The sequence below is a fragment of the Medicago sativa genome, chromosome 3 (assembly GCF_051527215.1).
Source record: "Medicago sativa cultivar Bolivia chromosome 3, Bolivia_mono, whole genome shotgun sequence".
Classification (NCBI taxonomy): domain Eukaryota; kingdom Viridiplantae; phylum Streptophyta; class Magnoliopsida; order Fabales; family Fabaceae; genus Medicago; species Medicago sativa.
Window position 1 is genome coordinate 81,815,242 of NC_140751.1, and position 18,431 is coordinate 81,833,672.

Genomic DNA, 18,431 nt, shown 5'->3' on the forward strand with positions numbered 1-18,431 from the left:
CCCAACTATTCCCCTTCACTGAGCAGATTCAAATGTTTTTCTTCAATTCACTTCTTCATCTTCTTTAATTTTCATACCCCATTCAAGTCACCGATTCACATCTCTAGGTACCCAATTCCTTCCTCCCTTCTTCTCTCTTGTTTATTTACAAGTTTCTACTCCCATTTCAGCATTCTTCCTGTGTCGATCGATGCATACGAAAATCTCCACCTTCTTCATCTTTGCAGAAATCGCCACGAGATCCATACAGGTAGGTTTTAGAAACTACTTCAATTTCACTTCGTTTACACATCTTTAATTCATAATGCTTTCTCTAATTTCTCTGATAACAACAACATGATACTCATTTTGATATCATTGGACTCATTGATTTTCAGGTTCATGAAGACTCATTTGTCTTAACCTTTCGTTCTATTAAACAATGTAAACAAGATACTTTGTAATAGATTGAACTGAGAAATGCAACCAAACAATCACATTACATGCCAATTTTCTATCTTTATAGTGATTTATAGAAAAATTTGAAACTTTGAATTCTTACTTATTTTTTTTTTTTTGTCTATGCAGCATGGCAAATTTACACATTTGCATCAAAACTGGGCATGAAATATGTTGGGGTTTATCTCCAACCATTATAGCAATGGAGTTCTTCTAATTTTCATTCACAATCAAATTATGAATATGAAAGGTTCATGTTTCATTTGATTTGAATGATAGGACCAGTTGTCTATACTTCAATTATCATGGATTGCGAGAGTTTAGTTCGACAGATATGAAATAGATTTGAGGTAGATTCACAGTCTTACATTATTTGATTGAAATTATTTCAGTTATCAATCATGCTTGGAGATTCACAGTCCAATAGTCCATTACAGATTTGAAATGATTTCAATTATCAATCATGCTTGCTAGATTCACAGTCCATTACATTATCAATGTTCATTTATAGTCTCTTATCTATAGAGATCATTTTATGTTGGTTTTCACTTGGTACTGTTATTATTTGATTGAAGATATATATGCAACCAAATCTCTTCTCCTTCATTATCTATTAGTACAACTGATATCTCTGTTTTTAATTTGTTCTCTGTGTAAGATAAAATATCTTTTCAGTTTTAAAATAAAGCAGATTGCTTTAGGAATTGGACACTTTTTAGTTTAAAACTTTGATTAAAGTTGGAAGTTCATTTTTTGGGTATTATTATGTGATTCTGATTTTTAATCAATATAGTGTTCAGTGCTCTTGGATTGACTATGGTTTTAAATTACTGTTATCTCTCTCGTTATCAACTTAATATTGTTTGACATGAATGGTTATGTAGTGCAGTTTTAGGTTTACAGATTAGCCTTTGATAACTGTGAGATGAAAGACAATGTAGTAGTTGAGCCGTAGATGTCAAGCTTTCAAACAATGCATTGAAGAGTGAAAGTGAATCTTCTCTTGACTATGTAGTTGAAAGGGTAAATACCTATTTTCGTCCCTGTAATCTTAGCGAATTCCGATTTTAGTCCATGTAAAAAAAAAGATTTAGATTTTGTCCCTGTAATTTCAGATTCTTCCACTTTTGGTCCCTCCTTTCATCACGTCAGCAGAATCTGCATAAATTACGTCCCTGTAATTTCAGATTCCTCCCACTTTTGGTCCCTGTGATTTCAGATTCCTCCACTTTTGGTCCCTCATTTTACGTGCCATGTATGCAGATTCTGCTGACCTGGTGGAATGAGGGACCAAAAGTGGAAGAATTTGAAATTACAGGACAAAATCTAAATCTCTTTTTTTACAGGGACTAAAACCGGAATTCGCTAATATTACAGGGACGAAAAGAGGTATTTACCCTAGTTGAAATTATATTCTGTTTTTTTTTTTTACAATACCTGACTACCATGTCTCATGCTTGTAATTCAATTATATAATTAATTTAATATTTCAAATATTGGATAATTATGATTTAATAAATCAATTATTGTTGAGACCAATTTAATAATTTGTTTGAGGTGCTAGATTGGAGAGATTAAATGCTTATTTAATAATAATTATAGACTGAGTAATGTGTACATGTCAAACTCATTTAAACACATAAATAGGGTGCTCTAATGTGGATGCTCTAACAACTTGGACATTCTATATTGGTTTATTCAACCTGATTGCATTGTATTGGTTGATTTGGCATGGTAGTGATGTTAAAGGATATTTTTTTATCAATGAGAAAAAGCAAAACAAAAAAAAAAAAAAGAATAAATTAAAGGCGGGGAAAGAAAGCTCTCATAGCATCAACTAAACAGTAGCTCGAGAGAAAGAGATGTACAAGTAGGGATGATCTTGAGTTCATGAGAAAGTGATGCATCCAATTAAGTAAGTCAATTTACGCAAGAGTTTCCTTCATACAAAATATAAGCAAACTCAAAATGTCAATCCCTCAAGATAAAGGAACGGAAATATTTAAACTGACATGACAATGTATCTTTAAATATATACTCCATCTTTAAAACAGATAGTGTGATAACTAAATAGAAAGTAGGACAAGGTAGTCCCTCTCTTAGTCTCCCATGTAGACCCCGTTTTGTTTCCTCTCTTTTTGTGTAAAGGTTACATAGCTATTTAAAACTCTAAATTCTCACATTATTTGTGAATGTCATTGACAGACGACAGAGTCAGAGACGATTATCATGCAAAAGAATAAAACATTCATAATGAAAACAAGATCAATCATTTAATTTGCGTTACAGTCCTATAAAGAAGGTCAAGCTGGTCACCAGAGTAACACAGACTGAAGCTCGAGAAATATAGATAATCAATTGGGGGATTTTTATTACCAGGAAGATAATAATCAATCAAGCATCCACACTAGTCTACTCTCCACACATGCTTAAACTCTCATATACCCCTTTTCTGGTTCAACGATGTCATTACAGCTTTAATGACAAGGAGAATGCTGTTGTTAATATCATAATATAAGTGACCGAAAGAAAAAAAATCATAATATAAGTGTTACAACAAACAAAAGTGATCTCCTTTCCTAAACATTGTTTAATGCACAATTTATTCAGACAAGAAATCCCTTCTATTTGTATTTAAAGGATGCACAGCAGCAGCAATTTTCTCCCGGAGCTTGAACCTTTGCGCAATTTTGGGCCGGACATCATCAACTCCTACCAAACTTTCCAAGAAAGGAAGTAACAAAAGCAATTCTTTATCTGAAGGATCATCAAACCAACTCTCAATTGGTATTCCATTGTCCACTTGGAATCCAAATGCCTGGGAACAGAGAAAAACAGCAGCAGAAAGAATTAACATTTACCATTGCAATCATTTTTCTTTAAATATAGCCAAAATATAAAATTGCACAAGTCATAGCCTGGTTTTTTATGTGAACAGATATCTACTACTTACATAAGGAATTCTGTTTATTTTGAGAAATGAAGAGAATCCTAACTCCATAAAACTCACCTAAATTTTATGCCTTTTCCATATCAACACAGTTCAACTTTAATTCTATCACAATGTCTATAATATTTTGGTCGTTACAATAGGTCCTCTGGTGATAACTCATTAACTGTGGATAAATCATAGCTTTTCATCCGTATTGTGCACATAATCCATTGCTTCATATTATTTATTTTAAAAACATTTTTAATTTTTTATACTAACTGAATTAAAAAAACAATTAAGATCAACGTTATAAAACTCAGACTGGTTTTTTACTCTAATAGGATTAGAAAAAGGATAACTTGTTGGTGACCAATGGTTCAACTGGCCACCAGTGGCTCAACCGGCCAAGTTACTAGTTTGGCCAGTAATATGGCGTTTGCAGGTTCTCATACATTTCTGGTCAGATAAGAGACTGGACAAGTTACATAAATGTTTCTTGATCTGACTAGCTAGCATGAGCCAATTTTTATAACACTAATCAACACAAATGAATAGTTCAAATCTGATAAAGACGACTCTTATAATACAAACAAATTAGAAACAATATGATTCTTAAAATAAATAAATAAAATATAAATGAATAGTTTGAATCTGATAAAAATGAAATATTGAGATTCGTTCAGTTAAGACCAAATTAGCACGAGGCCATATCATGACAATAACTAAAGGGACTATCATCTCATCTCACTATCAAGCACATTCTTTATAATAGGTTTATTTCAAAAATAAATAAATCAGTAGTCGAATAAGTTGATAATATTTTACAAATATGTTCAAGAGTGTGTTGTTATAAATGTTATATTGCTAACATTCCATATAACTCAAGTTGAGATTGTTTAAGACAGTCAAAATTTTAGGTATCTATTTGTAAAAGGCATGGAGTTGAAGGTATCAACGTAATTTTCCCATTAGAAAGTAGTATTTAGAGTTGCAGAGTAAACGGTTCAGGTGTTCAGCAAGGTTTAACAAGATACCAAATTATTGTTTGGGGGGAGGGGAGGTTCCAAAATGTAACTATATACAAAGGCGGCATGTTACAATTGTCAGCTATAATGAGTGTAATAAAGATCTCAAAGCAAAAATTTATAACACAATAAACATACCTGTGGGGAGTTGTCAATTATCATAACATGTGCTAAATCACGACCGAGCACTGTTAAATCTTTGAGGTAATTCCCCTCCACATAAACACAGGATTCACGGAATACACGATGGCGAAATATCTTCCGCTTCGGATCAAGCACATTTAGGAGTTGCTCAGCATAAATACTTTGACTAGCGGTAAATATAATAATCTCAAAAAGACCAGAGACTCTCTCGAGAAACTCTTTTAGGTGAGGACGGCAGCGTACATAGACAATGTGCTCCTCGGAATTAAAATTCACAGTGAAGGTAAAGTCTACATCCTCACAAGGTTCTAGGGAAGAATGCACCAAAGTTTCTGCAGAGAGAAAAATATCATAAACAAAACAGTAAAAATGAGCAGTTCAACCAAAATTTTATGCAAGACAATAATAATTATACAACAGTTGACTATAGAAGATCCAAACAGGAAGAATGGAAAAATCCATTTACTACTTAAAAAAAATAAATAAAAACATGTTTATTGCCAGTAAGCATTTTCAAACAGTTGGATGGCTTAAGAATACAAGATCACTTTAATTAAATCCAGACCAATCCTGTGCAAAAAAAGTGGTTTTCGGGTTTTGCATTACTACTACTGCTAGAAGTCTAGAACTCAACCAGAAAGTTACAAGGCAGCAACTTTAAGATTTCACCATCATGGCTTGTAAATGAAATTAAAGCATCTAATTATCAACTTAAATTGGGAATATGACTTTCTTACCATCCAAGTCCAGGACAAGAGTGATAGGAGGGCAGCTCCGAGTCTGCTTAGGTAGCAACATCCGTCTAAAAGTGGGAACAACCTTTGACAAGTCTGGTAAGGTCTTTATGAATAAGTAAGGGTCAAAATCGTCGAAATCCTCAAATTCATCATCCTCTGGGCACATATCAGAGGATATTGAATCTTGACCATGCTCATCAACACATTCCAGCTTTGAGTTTTTCATGGCAAGATATATGGTAGGAACTTCCACGGAAAGACCATTTCCATCAAAATCAGTGTTGCAACCATTCACATTTTGTGAGCTTATAGCGGGAATATTTGATGAATTGTTTATGTCGACTTCCATAGCAGAGTCAGAATCCTGACTAACATGGCCATCTCCTGCATCCTCCTGTGGTAACTGTGTTGCTTCTTGGTCTAGAGAAATTCTTTGTTGATCCTCACACCGAAATATTTTGACAAAATCAACTACATAGAAATAAACGAAAAAGATTAAAAGTTAACAATGAAAAATTGAAATATCGCATTAAAATTAGTAAGATTGTGAGAACAACCAGAAAAGGGTTACATTTACCTCTGTCGGCAACTTTTCCTCCAGAACCTTTGGATAAGTGAAACCCAGGAGAGAATATAGTTCCAGACTCCAGAGGTACAGCTTGCTTGTTACAACCCTGAAGCACCATCCTAAAACATTTAGAATAGCAAAAGGCGCTAAAGACTACAGAGAATATCTATTATTTTATAGCTAATTGACATTTTGATTTTCAGAAAGCATTTGCATAACATGCTAGTTTACGTGTGCATAGAGAGGAATAGCAGGACTAACACAAGTAGCAAATCAGTTTAGTTAAACTACCTCAAAATCTACGCAAGCACCATCAACTGCTTCATTTTCTGGAATAGTACTGGAAATCCCCTTGTCCACGAGGTCGTACTCATTATTCAAATAAGTTAGGGGTGTTGGCTCATCGGATTTATCCTCTAGAGCGCAAGCTGAAGTTACACCAAGATAACAAGTAAAATCGGTTGATCAACCATTATATTATAATTGCTAGACAAAACATTCTTTGGGACATAATAAAGGCATGAAAACTTTCAAAATACTAATGAAGTAATTTTTAGTGTCATGTGAAGTAGCAGCATGGTACAGAGTCAGAATGGTAGAAATTAGGATAAGAAAAAAGTATAAATATACCCATCGTCATAAGCAAATTGCTAATCAATATCAATATATACTGTAAAAACAGAAACAACTATTACTGATAACTTACGCGGTTTAATCTTTCTTGCAGAAGATGTAATTAAATCAGCCACTTTCTTTTCAACCACTTGGCTATTATCAGAGGCCTTCTTCTGCGCTCTTGAAACCTTAGGAGAAGTGCATTCTCGACTACCATTTCGCCTAGAGGCTTTTTTCTTAGTTTGCATGTTTGCTGAGTTATGCGGTACGACCTGGCTGACTTTTGTGGGCTTAATCAAAGCAGCAAATAAAGCTCCAGAATAATTATCCTAATAAGATGCATCGAAGAACATATTAATATGAGGAATATATATAACTCAACATAAAAAATATATATACCACCAAGGATAATCACTTCATTAAGCAATATTTTGTTCATAATGTCAAAACCACGGATAATTTTTCATAAATGATTAAACTTCAAACCTATGTCTTCTAAGTTCAAATCCCAAGCTAATTGATTAGTTTGAGATGCTCCTAATTCATACCACTAATATCGGAAAAACGAAAAGAGAGAGCAACCATGGTAAAAACTCGAAATTTTCTCAAAAGCAGCCAAATTTATTCCCAGAGTTATTCACAAATCATGGTAAAAACTCGAAATTTTCTCAAAAGCAGCCAAATTTATTCCCAGGGTTATTCACAAATCAACACATTAGCCAAATAATTAACGATTTAATCACTTCATGGTCACACGAAACTAGATACTCGCCAAAATTTCATACATCTCAATCAACAAGCTAAAACTGAGAAAACCCTAAAAACACACCGAATCAAAATCCAGAACCAATTATCATCATTTTGGTATTTAAAATTCGAACAATGAGCAACCAAACCTAATCTTCACACTGAAATCATATAGAAACCCTAAAATACAACATACCCATGAAAATTAAATAACATATAATCAATAAAATTAACACAGTAGCATAAGCTAAATGAACAAATTAAGCACAAATCATAAATACCTGATGTGAAAATCAAAATCTATAAGCTCTCGCAGCAAGAATCGCATTCAGATCAACTTTACTTTTACTCAGAGAAGACAAATGAAAATGCTGAAGATTCAGCTCGCAGAAAGTAAGATGAAAGAATAGAGTAATAAAAACCCTAATTTAGAGGAAGGTGTTTAATTTTCTTTGTTACGAAATTTTGGATTTTGGATGTTTTCCCTCCAATGAGAAAGGTGAGAGGGAAAACAATGAAAGATGAAAATGAAAATGAAAATATATTTTATCGAAACAAGGGATGAGACTGAGTTTATGTATTTTTGTCATAAAAATTGATTGTCTATTATTATTTTGGTTATTTTTTATTGTCCACCGAAAATTTGGAATGGTTTTTTCTTACACGTTTGAAACGTACACGCGAGGGTGTTCGTAGATGTAACCCGCTCATGTGGACCGGCACGTGTCCCAATGGCTAGCTTATTTTGCCCGTTATAGGGGAGTGAGATTCACGGGTCATAATAATGGCATTCTTCACTTGTGGGTGATTTTTGAATTTCAAAATCAGAGAATCGTTTTCTTATCTCACCATCCAATTTTCCTTTTTTTTTTTTTTTTTGTTGTTGTTCAGTTTACATAGTTAAAAATATTTTCTTCTTCCCAAATTATATAGTAATGTTTTAGTCATTTCATACTTATTAAACAATATTATTAATTTTGTATAAAAAAATATATTATGAGTTGTTTTAAAATTGTCCTCAATAAATGGTATGGAAAAGATAAATTAAATAATTGGAAAAAAAAAGTAATAAATAGTTAATGATGATAAGAAAAGTAACTTTAATGTTTTATTGTATTGTAAAATGACATATAATTTGGAACAATTTTTTTTTCAGAACGACATATAATTTGAGACGGAAAGATGGTTAATGATTGAGTTATATGCATAATATTTATTAAAAATTCACATGTATTATAAATAATAACAGAAAAACATTAGTTGTATAAGAATTCACAATTTATTCAATAAACTATTAGCATCAATTTAAAACGTAAAATAAATAAGTTCTAGTTGTGTAAGTTGAAATAGTAATAAAAAATATGTGTTTAGAATGAACAGAAGAGCCATGTAAGGGAAAAAAAATTATTGTCTATAAAATTGATTAAAATAAATATTTAATTTTAATTAAATAGTTGTTTAAATTTTTTCTATCAATTTATTATTTAAAAAATGAATTATATTTTAAAAAAAATTGTTGCAAAAATTTAGTGAACTTCAGGTGCGTAGTCAAAGCAGACCTCAAGCTCAGGGTGTTTACATAGGTACTTATAGACCACCTATCAAAGATGTTCTCGCATCTACAACAACAATTGAACTCACGACATTGCGTGTGAGTCAACTCCTTGTCAACTAAATCAACCTTCAATAGTAATTATCTATTAATTTTTTTTGAAGGGAGTAATTATCTATTAATTTTGATAACAGATATGCCGAGTTTGATATAATATGAACTGAAGTTTAATGAAGAATATAATTGAGAGGCAAGCAAATAATTAGAATTAAAATGTATATGATTGTGTTTAAAATGATCAAATATGTTTTTGGTCCCTATAAATATACCGACTTTTCGTTTTAGTCCCTCTAAAAAATTTCTTCACCTTTTAGTCCTTATAAAATTTTCAATCACTGTTTTTTGTCCATATTTTAAAGGGTTAATATGTTTTTACCCCACTGTAATTTGGACGAGTTCCGGTTTACCCCCTGTAAAAAAAAGTTTAGATTCCAACCCTGTAATTTAAGATTCTTTCGTTTTAGACCCTGAGGTCATCTGACTGGACAAAATGCTGACGTGGCATGCTGAGTGCCCAGTGCCGCTCTGACTTTGTATATCTGATTATGTGGCACGATGACTCTATAATTAATTTTGTTTTTTATTTTTTTTAAGGGCACACGTGGCATCTTGCCTATTTTTTTAAAGTAAAAAATGGAAAAAATAATATAAATGAAATTATATTAATTTAAAATTTTTGAAAATTAATTTTTGAAAATAAAAAAATCGTAAAAAACAATATATATTAGAAAAAAGCCGAATTTTCTAAAAAAAATAAAAATTCTGAAATTTAATTTTTAAAATGAAAAAAAACAAATTTGAAATTAAAAAAAAGTTCAGGAAAATAAAAAAATTGTAAAAATAAGAAGGAAAAAAATCATTAAGTTTGATTTTACGTAAAATATTTTTTTTACGACGAAAATTTTTATTTTTTCTATAAAAATGAAAATCAAAGTTTTTAATTTCGAAAGAAAAACCTGAAATTTTTTGAATTATATTTTCTAATTATTTTTCAAAAATTTTTAAATACATTAAGTTCCTGAATTTTTCATTTTTGTAAAAAATAATTATTTTTTTCTAATATTTTAATTTCGAAAAAGATTTTATAAAAATTCTGGAATAAAATTTTCGAAAAAAAATCTGATTTTGTTTCTGATTTTTCGAATTTTTTAAATTTAAAACTGATTTTTTCAATTTTGAAAAAAATAACATGAATTTTTTTCTATTTTTAGAATTATTTTTTCAGTTTTTTTTAAAATTAATATAAATGAAAATAAAAAAATTAAAAACAAAATTAATTATACTGTCAGCACGCCACATCATCCAAAAATGATGACTCAGCATGCCACGTCATCATGTTTGCACAGTCAGATGACCTTAGGGTCTAAAACGAAAGAATCTTCAAATTACAGGGTTTATTTCGAAAGAATCTTCAAATTATAACGTTAGAATCTAAACTTTTTTTTACAGGGGGTAAAGACATATTAATCTTATTTTTAATTTAATTTTTGTATTTTTAATGAAATTGTGCAGAAATGTGTATAATATTGTAAAAATCTCTCCCAAAACAAAAATCAGATTTTTTTTAACAAAACATAAATAAATTAAATATGAATTTTTAACCGCCAACAATATAAAAATTCATATTTAATTAAAGTTAAGTATGTTTTTGGTCCCTATAAAATGGCGACCTTCTAAGTTTAGTCCTTACTTAATTTTAATAGCTTTTTTAATCCCTACAAAAAAAAATTTACTTATAATTTTAGTCCCTGCTAAAATAGATTTTGTTTAATTATCCTTAAACTCTTAAATTTTTTAACGATTCTTTTTATACAAGTTTAGAACACTATGAAAGGTTCATTTACTAAAATCTATAATTTTTTAACATGAAATAAATTAAATATGAATTTTTTAAAACGACAAAAGTTTAAGATATAAGTAACAAAAATATGGACGTAGAAATCAAATTTTTGCGATATTTTTTTCGGAGGACCTTTTAATAACGTTCTTAACACGCCTGTAAAAAATTGTTGAAAAACTTAAGAGTTTAAGCATAAATTAAAATTTGGATTGAGTAAGGACTAATATTGAGTGTAGAAATTTTTTGAAGGGATTAAAAATGCTATTAAAATTAATTAAGGACTAAACTTACAAAGTCGCAATTTTGTAAGGACCAAAAACATAATTAACCCTTAAAGTTTTGTTAAAAAAAATCTATTTTTTTTTGGAGAATATTGTAATATTATAAATTTTGATGTAAACTTTTATGAGTTTACTTTAAAGGAGTGACCAAAAATGAAGATGGAAACCTTTTGGAGATTAAAACTTGAAAAAAAAAATTTAGAGTAACTGAAACGAAAAGTTAACATGTATACACTCATTCCCTTGCGACGAATACAAAAAGTCACATGAATAAAAATGAATAATTATGAGATGGTTAATTATTGTTGGTTGAATTGAGTGGCTTTGTATTTGAACATTTGAATTTGCATCATCAAAAAATCTATCTATATATAAAAGTTAACTCATGCCAATTTTGAAGCCCTAATTTTTCCTAAACCCTAATAGCTACAATTACTGTTTTACCCTAACTAAATCGTTAATTATGAAAACAAAAAGAAAAAGAGCCGCACAATTCTACTAAGCTTCTTGCTTTCTTCAAATTCTAACTTTTCTATCTCTCTGAAATTTCTATCGTCTTCACAAATTAGGGTTTTTGCGAATCTCTTCCAAAAATCAAATCCCAACTGGTTTCCGATTGAATTGTCGCCGTTCCGATTCCTTCCGCCTCTAACACCAAGAACCCAAAAATCAAATCCCAACTGTTCAGCCATGGTTTCCGATTCAATCGCCGCCGTTCCGATTCCTTCCGCCGCTAACACCAAGAACCCTGGCAAAAACAAGAGTTCTTAATGCAAGGAATATCAATAGGACCCGAAAACCACAAATAACATTCTCTAAAACGGTGACTTTTCTTCTTCACTCCTTCTTCTTCGATTTCCTTTTTTATATACTTACTTTTATGTTGTTTTTGCTTCTATTGTTTTTGTCTGATCAATGAAATTGTGTTTTGTAGATAGATTTTTGGGTTTGCGGCTGCAATAGTGAATTTGCATAAGGTTTGTGATATACTTCATTTGTTTATATTTGGTTACCTTTTGTTTTTGTATTTTTTTTCTTTCAAACCCTAATTTCAATTTTGCTTTACCAATCTTTTTCGTGTCACAATTTCAGATTTCTAATTATATTCATTAATGGAGAGGAAAGGAGCTTTCTACATGCACAAGAAGGAGATTTTTCTATTTTATGGTAAGAATACTTCTTCCTTCACATTTTCCTCTAACTATGTGTTGTTGTTTTATTCACAAAATAATCAACATGCCTTTACTGGGAATGTCTCTAAATTGTATCTTTATAGTTAGTTAATGCAATGATACAAGTATTATTTTTCCAAAAGGGGAAAATTTTTAGTACAAACGACTGACTTTGAATATTTGTATCATCAAAAAGTATTATTTTTCTAATATGAATGTTATGTTATGCTTCTCCCATATTTATTTTTCTAATTTACGTCCCTCACCTACTTCTTCATTGCTTTAGATATGAATGGTTGTGAGTGCTTTACAAGCGGTGTTGAATTGATGTTATTGTTGTAAAGGTAATGTTTCAGAATTATGATTATAACAAAAGTATTTGAGGCTCTTAAAAATCATATTGTACTCCTATGTGCAAATTACTACACGTAATTATGAACCTCTAATATTATTAGAGGATTGTTAGGCATTGTTGGAAACAACAAAGTTTGTGAAAACATATTTGCAATTTGCAGCCAAAAATGCAGAAAATGGATGATTACCATGATATCAAGCATCAAAATGAGAAAATAAGCAGGATCCCATAGTTGACTCAAGCTCAAAATTAACTTAACAAATTCTAAAAACAAAGTGCTAATTATACTTTCAAAAGTAGAAGACAAATTTTTAAGAGTAATCTTTCAATTTTGGAAGTGATAAAATATTGACATGTATTGCTTGCTGCCACAAATAAAATGAACTTGATGTCATAATCATAATCGAACTATCGACTATATGTGATCCTCATACATCAATCTGCATATTTGTAAGCATAACCGGTAACCATAATTCTAAATTGAGAAAATGACGACAATAGTTGTGGTAAGGTTGCTACAGAAAATGTTTCAATTTATTTTTCTCTTTTGCAATAGTTGGTGGTGAGGAAATTATAGTTTATGTCCAATGTACTTCTGTTCATTCTGAGGTTTTGTCCTTTACTGTGTGATCTTTCTCTTTTGAAATAGTTTTTGTCCATTTTGAGAGTTTATTTTACTCATAAAATTCTGTTCTAATTTTTCACTATTATCCTTTAGTTGAGATTGTTATTGACTAAAATGAGATATATGTGTTTGTAGAAGTTGAAGAATAGATGACAACAAAGTTTGTATTCTAATTACTTCAAGCCCTTCAAGAAAAGTTTGCGCAAAACCCATATTAGTAGATCTCTTAAGAACGAGGTTTATTTGAAAGGTGGTTATAGATATAAGACTTGCCGCAGTGACCATAACTTGCGACGAACTTACACTTTCATTTTCAATTTTCTTTTACAAATCAAGGAAATGATGATTGTTGATGTTTAGTTTGTTTGTCAATTTAGGAATTTTCATATCAAAGTCCGACTAACTTATTTGTAACCATCTTTCCTATTGATTTTGTTTTTAATTTATTCAGTGATTTGTTGTTAAAATTGTGTAGTTTGTTGGTTTTTTTTGTTGAAGAAATGTAGTTTGTTGGTTTAGTCTTGAATTCCTTAGGTTTGCTTATCCCATTATCTTCCATGAATTTTTTTTCCATAACCTGCATTCATATCTTTTGTAGGACTAATATACTATGGTTTTTACTTCACTCTTATATTGCATGAATGTTGGAATCAATAAGTATTTATACTGCCTAATACTCTCCAATCATGAAGAATGGTGAAATAAGTTCTTATTTTTTGGGAGATCATATTAATTAGGATAGTAAAAACTGACAGGAGTATTTGTTAGATCTATGAAGATGAATTTGTAATTGTAATTTACCAGTTTTCTAAGTAAAACAAAAATTAGCGTTCTTTAAAAGGTATGTTTGAAGTAGGGACTTTGGTTCGGGTTTTTTTCTTTTCCGGGGGCTTCTGTAGCAGTTAGTTGCTGCTGTTGTATGCCTTCGGTTGTGCAGCAGTTGTTTCCTGTGCTTTGGTTGGGGAGGATACCATTTGGAGCGCCTGTGCACCTTGGTGTCCTTGCTTTTTCTTAGCTTTTTTCCCTGCTGTGTTCAGGTTTTCAGGGCCTGTTTTTGTTCCCCTTCTTGCCCTGTCATTCTCTTCTTGAGAGGATTTGATTGCTTTAATAAACCGAACTGAGATGATGAGTGATAAACTTGAAAAAAAACTTGGCCACTCATCCAAATTTTATAATTATCAATTTGAATTTTTTTTATTATGTGATTATTACTCTTCTCTATATTTGCTATTAATTCCAAACTCTTTCTATCTTATGCTTTGTGAATTACATTGAGCCACCATCTTACATTGTATCTTTGCATTTTTTTTATATACTTCTTTGAGATATTAGTTTCTATTTTTTTGGTTTTAAAAGCTTTATTGACTTTATCTGAATATTAGAGATTATTTAGTGAAACTAATGAACTACATTTTATTATCTTACTGTTTCATATTTATCATAACTGTAATTTTAGTTGAACCCAACTGGACATGGTCATTCTCCACAGTTTTTATCATTATGCCACGCAAGTTTTGGTTAAATTAACTTTTAAAATATATATTCACGACACTAATCTTTCATTAATTACACCTTATCAGCAAACCTCTAAAACCGCCGCCCACTTCTTATCCCAACTTTTTCACTATCCATAAACTTTAATTTTATCTTACGCTTATCATTTTTGGTTCTTAAATATTGTTTCAAACAATTGTTTATATGAGTTGAAATTAAATAATTAAATAGTTATTCCAGCTCATAAGACCCGTGCGGCGCAAGAGTTCTTAATGCATTGAGTGAAACAATTTCTAAAAAGAAGTTCAGGCATCCAGTTTTATCAATTGTTTCTAGAGTTCTTAATGTGAGTTTTTTTTTCTTATTTTTTTTCTTTTTGTGATCTCCCCTTATCTGTTTCTTTTTCTTCAACAAGTATTTTATGCTTCAGCAGAAATCTGTATGGTTTTCAGTTTGTTGGCTGAGTAGACCTTTGTAATATTACTTCATTGGCAAAGCCCATTTTGCTTTGCTTTTGCTTTATACTACTACCAATGTAGGATACAACTATTTTTTTTTCTTTGCTCTTGCTTTATACCACTACTACCAATGTAGGATACAACTATTTTTTTGTGGTATATGCTGACGGTGATGACAAGAAATCGGGATGGCTTACACAAATTTATTAATTATTTGATGAACACAGTTCTATATTTATTAACATTAGCTCGGTTGGAATATAGTTTGCTGTAAATTATCTTGATTGTACTGATATGGTCTCTTTGATACCTAACACTAGACTATTTATTATTGAAAGCTGTAAGAATTATCTAGTTGATGCATTAGTTAGAGTTTATGTGAGTTTTTTTTTAGTGTAATTTAATTGACTCAGATGTCACTTCATCACTAGGCTTTTTAGTGTAATTTTGTCTACATATTTGTTCCTGTTATATTATATAAGTTGAAGTTATTGGTCATGACTTTTTATTTGCAAAAATGACTAAAGTAGATAACATTGCTATTCTTTCCCTCTTAACTTTTAAGCATGTTTACTATATTCAAATTGTTTATTTCAGTTGTTCTTTATGAAGGAATGTAATCAAATTTGAAGGCTATTAAAGGAGGAGTTGAGGAGCGCACCACATGATGATGTTACATGTTAAGTAAACAATGTTAAGAGCTTAAATCGGTATAGTTTCTGTCCTTTTTTTTTTCTTCCTTCTTGCAGTGGTTTGATACCTTCTCAATATTAATTGTAACTATATTGATTCTATAAATTAAAGGAACCTTGAAATTAACTTGAAAGTTGATAGAGTTGGATCAAAATACCCTGTTTTATGAGGAACCATTGAGTGAGACAATTTCTAAAAAGAAGTTCAGGCATCCAGTTTTATCAATTGTTTCTAGAGTTCTTAATGTGAGTTTTTTTTCTTATTTTTTTTCTTTTTGTGATCTCCCCTTATCTGTTTCTTTTTCTTCAACAAGTATTTTATGCTTCAGCAGAAATCTGTATGGTTTTCAGTTTGTTGGCTGAGTAGACCTTTGTAATATTACTTCATTGGCAAAACCCATTTTGCTTTGCTTTTGCTTTTGCTTTATACTACTACCAATGTAGGATACAACTATTTTTTTCTTTGCTCTTGCTTTATACTACTACTACCAATGTAGGATACAACTATTTTTTTGTGGTATATGCTGACGGTGATGACAAGAAATCGGGATGGCTTACACAAATTTATTAATTAGTTGAAAGTAATTTATTTGATGAACATAGTTCTATATTTGTTAACATTAGCTCGGTTGGAATATAGTTTACTGTAAATTATCTTGATTGTACTGATATGGTCTCTTTAATACCTAACACTAGAGTATTTATTGAAAGCTGTAAGAATTATTTAGTTGATGCATTAGTTAGAGTATCTTGAAACTACGGTTCTAATCTTGGTTTCTCAGCTGATCATCAAGACACAAATTGATTTTCATGTATCCTTTTTGTGATGCTTATGTCCCACATATTTGCATAGGTGTCCAGTGTTCATGAGACAGTACTCTTTTATGGATGGATGATCTTGCCACTTAAGACAGGTATGATTCTATTTTGATGATGGGAATAGATTGTGCTATTGAAAGTTGAGAATTTATTCTGATTTTGATGTGGATGTATTGCCCAGAATATCAAAATTTTGCCCTGGAACATTACAGGATAAGTTTCAAGAGCTTATATTTTAATTATCTTTTGCTAAAATTATAATTTGAACGTGATATATGTTATTCATTTTCTTATATCTATACAATGGAAATGTAAGGGGTTCTTACTTATTTATGTCTAAGAATCACTAATGATAGATATCTTTTGCCATGAAAATTCTATTGACAGATGAAGATGGCAATTGTATGAATACTCTACATCAAATGTTGTTTGTAAAGAAGTCTTCCGCAATTTGTGATGAGTCCTGCTGTCTGACTGCTATGCTACTTTGTCAATGAAATAGGTAATTGCTGAACCAATAATAAACAGAATTTGACATTGTTATTGTTTTTCTCCAAGGCTGCAAATTATAATTTTAGTAGCTGATGTGTTTTTCCAGGTCAAGTTCAGTATGTACCAGAAGTTCTTGGTTGTTTGTGCGTCATTCAGAATCAAATATCTAAGGTACCTTATCTAAGTCCAATGGTAGATATTGAATGGCATATTACTTATTGTTTTTTTTAGGACAGATTGCATATTCAAGCATGTTAATGTTAATGGTTAATTAGGTGTGTTGTTGTAGATGCCATTGCCTCTAATTGGATTTCCCTTTGGTTGTTGTTGTATTGCAGATGAATTGGAAACTAATTGACAGGACTTTCATGCCACTGTTGCTACAAGACAAATCCCACAGCTTATTAAATTGCTATATGTTTAATGGCTTTGAAAATATAAGGAGGTACTTCGCAATGTGTGATATTCAATACCTAATAGTAGCTTGACGATGGAATCAATTACAGGTGATATTTCCATAACGCATTTTTCCTGTATGAATAACTATATGTTGTCAATTTAGTTTGTTTATCATATACTAAGTGTGTATATTAATACGCAGGTTTTTGATTTATGGCATTGCTTCACAAAACTCTGGTGTACACCTTAAACGTGAGTTGAAATACAATTTTCAGATGAGATATCATCTTTTTCTTGAAGAATGGTAAGTTTTGTAATAATATTCACTGTTACTAATTGAGGCCGATGAACTGTAACTGAATTACTGCCACTTTATGTTTTTTCAGAGTATTTTCAGTATCATCCAATTTTTTTGGCAGTTTTTTCACCATTTTTACAACGGAGGAACAGTCATGGCTGCATTGTTCTGTTGTCAATCTAAAGAAGAATTGTCACCATTGGTATGTTCAGCTATCCTATTCATATTTAAGTTTCCACCAATTTTAATTCAAGTCATGTCTGCTAAAATCCACACTCACCCCTGACAAACTTTCTGACTTTTTTATTCCTTTTCAGATTGTTCGTCATCTGGAGCTGTTTTTTGTTTGTAATCCTTTCATAATATGCGTTGTTACATTGTTCAAGACTTAATGTATGCCCTTTCTCATTCTGCTTATGGCTACTACAACCAATGCCATCATACACTTAGACCAATCAGGCCTAACATTGTTACAACAACAAGGAGTCCCAGTCTTTTTGGGTTATATATGTAATGCCATTGTTGATGCATTGGTATGTGCTCATTTTGGTGATTGTCTATGTTTGCTGTTTTCAAACACCTTATTAACATTTACATATTCATTTTATTTTATTAAACCGCGTCAACATGATTCGAGATGATATTTTGTTAGGTCAACGTCCTTTATAATACAATTTATGTCTTATAT

General features: G+C 30.9%; 1 protein-coding gene and 3 long non-coding RNA genes across 4 annotated transcripts; 3 read left to right on the plus strand and 1 right to left on the minus strand.

The window, feature by feature from the left end:
- Window positions 1–28: 28 nt before the first annotated feature.
- Window positions 29–3,261, plus strand: LOC146940882 (uncharacterized). The gene is made up of 2 exons (XR_015032185.1): window positions 29–250; window positions 568–3,261. It is a non-coding gene; the product is annotated as an uncharacterized LOC146940882 (long non-coding RNA).
- LOC146940883 (uncharacterized) lies at window positions 2,784–7,754 on the minus strand. Its single transcript, XM_085754651.1, has 7 exons — window positions 7,488–7,754; window positions 6,551–6,788; window positions 6,136–6,272; window positions 5,854–5,950; window positions 5,277–5,747; window positions 4,534–4,871; window positions 2,784–3,256 (listed from the first exon to the last, which is right to left on the minus strand). Exons 2-7 carry the CDS (start codon window positions 6,705–6,707, stop codon window positions 3,041–3,043), a joined length of 1,416 nt encoding a protein of 471 aa, XP_085610777.1. The 5' UTR covers window positions 6,708–6,788; window positions 7,488–7,754; the 3' UTR covers window positions 2,784–3,040.
- A 3,741-nt stretch (window positions 7,755–11,495) lies between these two features.
- Window positions 11,496–12,569, plus strand: LOC146940884 (uncharacterized). Its single transcript, XR_015033509.1, has 4 exons — window positions 11,496–11,762; window positions 11,874–11,916; window positions 12,032–12,106; window positions 12,398–12,569. It is a non-coding gene; the product is annotated as an uncharacterized LOC146940884 (long non-coding RNA).
- A 3,939-nt stretch (window positions 12,570–16,508) lies between these two features.
- LOC146940885 (uncharacterized) lies at window positions 16,509–18,392 on the plus strand. Its single transcript, XR_015032186.1, has 6 exons — window positions 16,509–17,056; window positions 17,153–17,217; window positions 17,385–17,552; window positions 17,648–17,749; window positions 17,832–17,945; window positions 18,061–18,392. It is a non-coding gene; the product is annotated as an uncharacterized LOC146940885 (long non-coding RNA).
- The last annotated feature ends 39 nt before the right edge of the window (window positions 18,393–18,431 follow it).

Bases quoted from the DNA above. Each gene is read 5' to 3' on its own strand.
- LOC146940883 (XM_085754651.1), bottom strand. From the start codon at position 6,707: ATGCAAACTAAGAAAAAAGCCTCTAGGCGAAATGGTAGTCGAGAATGC. The intron at 6,273-6,550 runs GTAAGTTATCAG...GTGTAACTTCAG, and splicing joins TGCAAGAAAGATTAAACCGC to CTTGCGCTCTAGAGGATAAA. The intron at 5,951-6,135 runs GTAGTTTAACTA...ATGGTGCTTCAG, and splicing joins GTGCTTGCGTAGATTTTGAG to GGTTGTAACAAGCAAGCTGT.